The sequence below is a fragment of the Ostrinia furnacalis genome, unplaced genomic scaffold, assembly GCF_004193835.3.
Source record: "Ostrinia furnacalis isolate ACB-3 unplaced genomic scaffold, ASM419383v2 OfSCF4632, whole genome shotgun sequence".
Classification (NCBI taxonomy): Eukaryota; Metazoa; Arthropoda; class Insecta; order Lepidoptera; family Crambidae; genus Ostrinia; species Ostrinia furnacalis.
The window spans coordinates 130,844-139,018 of record NW_021134871.1 but is presented as its reverse complement, the minus strand read 5'-3'; the positions used below and the strand labels follow the sequence as shown (position 1 = coordinate 139,018).

At 44.1% G+C, this 8,175-nt stretch overlaps 1 protein-coding gene across 1 annotated transcript; it reads left to right on the top strand.

Annotated features, from left to right (window-relative positions):
- Positions 1–2,303: 2,303 nt before the first annotated feature.
- Positions 2,304–5,419, top strand: LOC114359731 (zinc finger protein 809-like). The gene is made up of 4 exons (XM_028314218.1): positions 2,304–2,399; positions 3,007–3,189; positions 4,504–4,618; positions 5,191–5,419. Exons 1-4 carry the CDS (start codon positions 2,304–2,306, stop codon positions 5,337–5,339), a joined length of 543 nt encoding a protein of 180 aa, XP_028170019.1. The 3' UTR covers positions 5,340–5,419.
- Positions 5,420–8,175: the final 2,756 nt, after the last annotated feature.

The window sequence follows — 8,175 nt, the reverse complement described above, 5'->3', positions numbered from 1 at the left end:
TTAATTGAGCGATAAGAGAATTCGTTAGGCAACTTGCCAGCCTTATGGATCATTTCCAAAGTTAAAAGACTTGCGAGGTTCTTCTCACTCAGTGTGGTCATTGTCAAGACCATGGACTTCATGGTGATCAGATCAAATGCAAGTGCATTTTGGCTATTTCTTTAGCTTAGTCATCACTCTTAGCGTTAGTTCTTTCGTTTCAGCCGAAAGACGTCCTGCGCCGCTCGCATCCAGGCACTTCTTGCGACCTTCCCCAAATCGTCGGTCCACCTAGTGGGAGGCCTGCCCACGCTACGTCTTCCGGCTCGTGGTCGCCACTCAACAACTTTACTGCCCCAGCGGCCATCAGCTCTACGAGATAATTATGTGCCCCGCCCACTGCCACTTGATTTTAGCGATTCTGTGGGCTATGTCAGTCACTTTGTCCTCCTGCGTCTTTCATCCTCAATTAGCGTAGTAGGAATCAATCTTCTACTTTGAACTTGTGGAAGGTAAGCGGAAACATGGCGGTCCTCAGATAGTCAAGTACAAAGATGTCCAGAAGCAGCATACGAAAAGATCCAAAATGAGCCCTCTCAAATCACAATGGGAAGGTTATTAAGGGATAGGGTAGTAAGGGATTATCCGTGTCAATGGGTTTAAATAAACCGGCTTGTCGTGTAGCAAAAGTCTGAGATTTTTCTTGTCAGTTCGCACTCTTGTATTACCGGACCTAATAAGCGGAGAACACGGAGGGAGGTAGGTACTTTGTTGCCTTCCAGAGGTTGTGGTTCCCATTTGCATTCCGAGACATATTTGCCAATCTCTGTGTGAGTGATTCGCTTAAAGTATAGTCCAATAGTGTGGGTTATCTGCCAGACGAAGGCGGGGATTTTTTTCTTGACATCAAGAGGGACCGGCGCCTCTCGCGATCAATTATTTACTAGACCAAGCAGTAACTTGAATAATGTACTTGATTAACTGTTAATATAGTTAGTATTAAGTTATTCAATCAATTTATTAGTATATCAACGGCATTAAGTTCGCCTTGTGTACCAATTTATATGGCATTAAAGAATAAATATTATAGTTAGTTCTTAGTTTACTGATGGGTCAAAAATGGGCCCTAACGTAGGCTTTGGCGTGAATGGAGAGCAGCCGAAGCTTAGGCTATCTCAAAGCCTGGGTAAATTTGCCTCTATCTTTCAGGCAGAATTCTACGCCATTATTGAGTGTGCGGAAGCTAACCTGCGAAAAAATTATGTTAACCACATAATTTACATTAACTCAGACAGTCAGGCCGCGCTGATGGCCTTAAACTCCATCTTAATCACCTCAAAGTTGGTAGAAAACTGCATGAGTCGACTGAATACCCTAGGAAAACGTAACAGAGTAACGCTGAGATGGGTTCCAGGTCACGCGGGAATCGTGAAACTGGCCAGAGCGGGAGCGGAGGGAACACAATATGGTCCAGAACCCTTTTGTGGCATTTCAAAAAGTCTCGCTCGAATGGCCCTGGAGAACATCTATTTAAACAAATCCTTTAAGGCATGGTCAGACACGCCAGGATTAACTCATTTCAAAGCTCTTATAAAAGCCTATGACCGAAAATGCTCTACGCAGATCATAGGACTGAGAAGGTTCAAAATGCGCATCTTAGTTCGAGCCTTCACTGGACACTGCAGCTTAAACAAGCACTTTGTCCACTATGGGACTGTCCGAATCAAGAACGTGCAGGATGTGCCAAGAGGCAGATGAAACGCCACTACACATTCTCTCGGACTGCGGACCTTTGATGTGCAACCGGAGCTTACACCTGGGCAAACACATCCTAAGCCCACAAGATGTAAAACATATCACCCCCCAAAAGATAGGTACTGAAATTCCTAATGGATGCAGGACTCGGAGGCGAACTGTAGGGAAAATAGCGGTGATCACAATAGACAGGTACCAGTCGCAGTTATACTAGGACTTTATTGAACTAGAATAGCCGCTCAGATCAATAAAAAAATAGTTCTTCTGCGTTTGAAACACAAATTAGTACAGTATAGGAGAGGAATAAATTGCAAATAGTTTGTACAGTATCAGTATCGGCGCGCCGACAGCTGGTCATCGGCGGCGGCGGCGTGAAAAAATTCGCGGCGGCGGCGGCGCGCCGGCGTGGCGCCCACCTCTAGGAAGGAGTAACCATGCAGGACAGGTGCCATAGATGCTTGCTATAAAGAAACATCAGCAATGAGACACCATAGTTTACGAGGATCAATATAAAACCGTTCCAATGCCACATCTGCCTGAAGCAGCTGACTCGGCGCTCGCGCTTGCGCATGCATCTACGAGCTCATGAGGAGGAGCTCACTCCTACACTAGTGCTTGTGTGCGCCGCGTGCCGGCGCGCCTTCCGTGGACAGTCGGACGCTCAGGTAGGTCTTACTGACCAGGAAATAGGCAGGTCTGCTGACTGACCAGGAGATAGGTGCACAGGTAGAGACAGCAACCAGGAGTTTTAATTGCAGTAGATATGCCACTTGATCCTTGCTGTAAAGAGACATCAGCCAGGACCATTGCTGCAAGAGAGGTGCATCTTGATGCTTGCTTGCTATAAGAAGAAGATACTATAGGTCGCGAGGAGGAGCTTACTCCTCTACCTTGGTGCTGATGTGCGCCGCGTGCCGGCGCGCCTTAGCCTCGTCAGGGGGACGCTCAGGTAGGACGAAAGAGAATAAAGAATATGCTCAGGTAGGTCTGATTACCCAGGAGATACCATTGCAGTTGAAATGCCCTTGATTCTTGCTATAAACAGACATCAGCCAGGAGATATTATTGCAGTAGAGCTGACTATAAAAAGATATAGCATGCAGCCAGAAGATGACGTGTCACCTAGTAAGGATGTGGCTCTATAGCGGACTCTAGAAGAAACCCCCGGAAGGGATATCAGCCCAGGACCATTACAGGAGGAGATACAGGAGGAGATAATAAAATCATTACAGGAGAGATGCCAATTGATGATTGCTATAATAATCAAGCCAGGAGCTACCACAGGTCACGAGGATCAACATAAAACCGTTCCAATGCCACATTTGCCTCAAGCAGCTGACTCGGCGCTCGCGCTTACACATGCATTTGCGAGCTCATGAGGAAGAGCTTACTCCTACCTTGGTGCTGGTGTGTGCCGCGTGCCGACGTGCCTTTCGCGGACAGTCGGACGCTCAGGTAGGTCTTAGGCCCAGAACAGACGGTGAAACGCAACTGCAACTGCTAGTTACTTTTGAGTTGCATCTAAGTTTCTGCCATAGCGTCCGTTGAGAGACCACACATGACGCGACCAGTTTGAAACTTTCAGTTTCAGTTTCATTCATCAGATTGATCAGAAAGTTGCAGTTTCGTTTCACCGTCTGTTCTGGGCCTTACTGACCAGGAAATAAGCAGGTCGGACTAGCCAGGGAACGTGTAACTTCAGTCAAGATTCCCCAGTCAGGAGTTGCAGTAAAGACGCCAATTGATGTTTCCTGTAAAGAACATTCACAGGCAGAGACAGCAGCCAGGAGATACCATACCATGCACAGTGGCGGCGTAGCATGGGTTGGCACCCGGGGCGATCACCCCCCCCCACCCCCCCACCCCCCGTCATAAGTCCTAAGGCACCCCCTGGTACATACCCCCAGGATTTTGGGGTTACCTACCGATTGAAAGATTAAAAGACAATCGCACACCCTCGTATCATGACATAGACCGTAGACNCCCCCCGTCATAAGTCCTAAGGCACCCCCTGGTACATACCCCCAGGATTTTGGGGTTACCTACCGATTGAAAGATTAAAAGACAATCGCACACCCTCGTATCATGACATAGACCGTAGACTTGCCATGAGATGCGCCAGTGAGTACTAATCTGCGCGACTTGTGTCACTCCCTGATACTTGACACCCGGGGCGGACCGCCCCCACCGCCCCCCCCTTACGCCGCTACTGACCATGCAGTAGGTATCCCCTCGATAGCATCAAGATTCTTAAGTAGAAACGGCAGCCAGAAGATGTGATATTTAGTAAGGTCGCTCTATAGCTGGTTTTAGAAGAAGATGCTCAGATAGGTCTGACTTGCTGATCTCCTAGTCAGGACCAGGAAGTGACATTTTGAGAGATGCTGCTGACGGAAATAAGAAGATGTGACAGCAGCGAGAAGATGTCATGCTAAGTGCAGGGGCGTCTTCAATCAAAGACAAAGATGGTGTTAAGGTTGGTGACGTCCTCTTTCAGTCACGATGGCGCTAAAGAAAAAGGAGATACTAATACAGTAGATTAAATAGCTCACTATAAAAGCCCTCACTTTAAGGGGGACGCGCAGGTAGGTGATAACAAGCCAGGGGGACCTCAAGTAGGCGATAGATATCAAATCAAAATCAAAAATATTTTATTCAATTTAGACCCCTGGTTGCACTTATGAACGTCAAAATATAAAAAAAGGTAGCCCATATCTGTCTGGAGATAGGTAGTTCTAATACATAATTATTTGTGTTTTCTTCCTTCAGGAACATGTTACGAATTCCCCTGAGTGCATGGAAGGGTTCGTCAAAGAGCTGAAGCAGGAAGCAGATGAAGCGACCGCCCAACTTTCACCCACCAGTGGGCTTGTTAAAGTTATAGGTGAGTCCAGTGTTTCATATCTTTGCTAACGGGTATATTCCCACCTCTCGTTCCCACCGCTACAACTGCTATGTAGCCAGGATCTACAGCTTGACCGCCAATAAAAACCCAACCAGTGAAGGTCAAGTCGGTCCCGGGGGAAAGTTAAACTGTTTATCAGAAGGACATAGAGTCCGAAGTAAAGGTTCCATGACATTTCCTGCCCCCGGCCGTGGCCGTCTCATAATCTAAAACAAGGAAGAAGCTGGTTTCCGAAACCTGTCCTGTATCTTTAGGGTGCATCTTCAATGTTAATTATCCGGCTCGAAGGACCAATATGTTGCTAATAGACTGTAATCTTCCAAAATAACATAGTCTAAAGCCCGGTCGCCGAGCACGTAGAATTTCGTCCAATGACCCCAGGCTACCCATCCTTCTCGCTCGCGCGTAATATTGCTGTCGCGACTGTGCGACGGGCGCCCGCAGTGAGTGTGCGAGTGATGGTGATGGTGACAGGGGGACTTGTCAAAGATTTTATTGGGTAGGTTCAGGTTAGGTCATCTATACTGTCATTTTCTGCCATGTCACGCCAGAGTCCCCTCCGCCGCCGGCCGTGGTCCCGCGGCAGGTGTCAAACGCGCTAGCGGCGCCGCTACTCACTGGACTGACGGACGAAGCGCGAAGCGTCATGCGTGTTGTGGAAATTGAAAAGGCTTTCCGCTGTGAATACTGCGAGGAGTGAGTATTTGTATTTAGGGTAGAGACTATAGTGAATTATAATCATAATCATGATCATAATCACTTTCTCAATCATCATCATCGTCATCATCATCATCATCATCATCATTAACATCAGCGGTCCCAGATCATCATGTCTTTTATTTAGTTTTAGTATCCAATGCAGAAACACAACCCGGCGTCCTGGCTTATTAATTTGTCCCTTACTGAATTAACATTACTATGAGGTCTCACAGTGCGCGTGGATGCACAGGGTGACACACGAAGCAATCACAGAGCTCGATTCAACGCTGAGCATTTGATTTTCTGCTTCACTTAAGCAAGCATCGTTTGTGAATACGGGCGTTAGTCGTCTCTTACGACATCCACCACGACAATCCATCATCATGACAATAAAGAGTTGAACTACTGTAGCCAAAAGTGTACTTCAGCCATCTAGATGATGATTATGAATTGATTGGGGGAGGCCTACGAGTATGTTCAGCAGTGGACGTCCTGTGGCTGAAATGATGATCATGAAATGAACTGAGAAGTTCAAAAGTAAGATTCAAAATGTATTTACAGCGTGTTTTATTTGGAAGACGCTCTCAACTCTCACCGCGCGATACACAAGGGCGTGAAGAATCCGTTCGTTTGCCACATCTGCAAAGTCAGCTTCGCCACTTATTCCAGGTTAGTCTGTAACATTTTTTATTGCTACTTATGTGCCCTATTCCCTTTTTGAAGTAAATCTAGAGGAATTAAATCCCCATTCAAATTTTCATTCCACTGATAAAAGTTAGCTTTTCATAAGTCCCCATCTATCTCTATACCAAAATTCGGTGTGGTGTACCTAAATTTCGCTTTACCATTGTTGGACAACTCATGAAAGAAAATTGTTAATTTGATTTCTCATCAGTCATCACACTGTCACTGTTCCCTCTTTATTCCAAGACATTTTGTACTTAAGGCGATTAGTGTCCTCAATCCGCGTGAAATGGTCATTTTGTAAAGCCTACTCCTCTTTTACTGCTGGACAGAAATAGTTGAAAAAAATATATGTTATACAACAGTTCAAGGACTACATTTGACACGTTTGAATTTTTCCTACGTCTCTTTGTTGTGGATTACAAAAATAAATACGGGACATCGATTTTTTACTTCAATTCCCTACTCCTCCCAAACGGCTATGTTAATTTTAAAGATTTTTGCACGAATAGATTAAGAATTCTTTAATCTTTAAATGACACGTTGCGTTTTTCAATCGAACATAACTTTCATTCATAAATTTTACTTTTGATAAATTCCGAACGTTTTGCTGTTGAGGGGGCCTTCGCGGGGTGCGGGCGGCAGTCGGCCGCTGGCCTTCAGACGGGGAGGTTGTGTTACTCGCTGCAAACTGACATTAGCGATCAAAATGAATAAATAACGACATCTGATTGAGTTTATGAAAATGCCTCGAAAAAATGGTTCGATGAAATATGCGGCCATGAGAGCTTTGAAAATGAATGCAGTGATAAGTATCTATCTAACATTCCTTCACTAATTTGGAACGTGTCTTTTTCTATTATATACCTAGATTCTGTCCTTACGCAATTTATCTGACTAAAAGCTTGTTACGAGATTTAGGTAAGTTCTTGTAGATGTACCTATTATTTACCTATCCGTGTTTTTTTTAGATTTACTTTAAAATTAAGTTACGTTATGAATGTATTTTTGTTTACACAAGTAAATCTCGCGACGAGCTTTTAGTCATATAAATTGAGTAATGATAGAATCTTTATTTTTTATTCTATTCTTTTTAGAGCATACAAAACCTTGTTTTTTAAAGAATGTTTTTCTTTTAATTTTAATTTAAGCATTTTAGTATTTATGATGCGGAATTTACTACGGCGTAGTAGCATCGTTTTTCTCTAATGTAGCTCGTAATAATTCGAACAATTCTTATGGCCACATTCCAGCTCCATCATCAGACCCTGTTTACATATAGAATTGAAGTAGGTACTCGTGATTTGTAAAGTAGTTTACCGTAACTTTACATAATTAGTACCCTAATGTAAATAAATAAATACAAATCAAACGAGTTTCAACTCGATGGAGTCGTTTTATTCCGGAGTTCCTATGGGGTCACTGACTTTCCAGCTGTATCATCAGATCAGTTCCATGTCATCATAATATTGCATTGTCATCCGAATTGCATGTGTATCCGAAATTTTAACTCAATCGATTGTCGTCAGGAAATGGGTCTAACTAATTCATAGTTTACACACAACATACATTGTGAGCTAAATAAAATAAAATAAGAAATATTATCCCATACAAAATGTTCATGGATTTGTAATTTTTGTTAAATATAAATACCTTACTATACGGTGCGCTAGTTTAGAACATTTCGGGCCATCACTTGCGCCTGTGTTGAATGACATCGACATCAAGGTTCATCAATTCAAGTTTAAAATAATAGGCAGTAATGTATGAAGAAAGAGCTTCTATTCTGTACCTACCTATGCCCGTGTAATTTTGATCGGTGTCAAATCGGAGTTTTCGTGCGGGGTGCGCGGGTGTTGTGCGAAGCGTGAAGGTCAAACGCTCAAGGTCATTGAGGACTCTAATCGCCTTAAGGCAGCATAAGAAATGACAAAATCAGTGATAACCTGCTTATGTGACATTTTGCATCAACTATGTATTCTGTTTAGCGTGCCCGTTTCGATGGCATCTACGTCTTGCAAAAAAAAATCTTGCTGGTCTACTAGAAAATAATTATCAAGTATTTTCAAAGGGTATCTCCCCAACAGATGCACAACCCACAAAACTACCCACGGTTTCTACAAGCGTTCCCTAGCTGAAGCCAAGAAGAACGC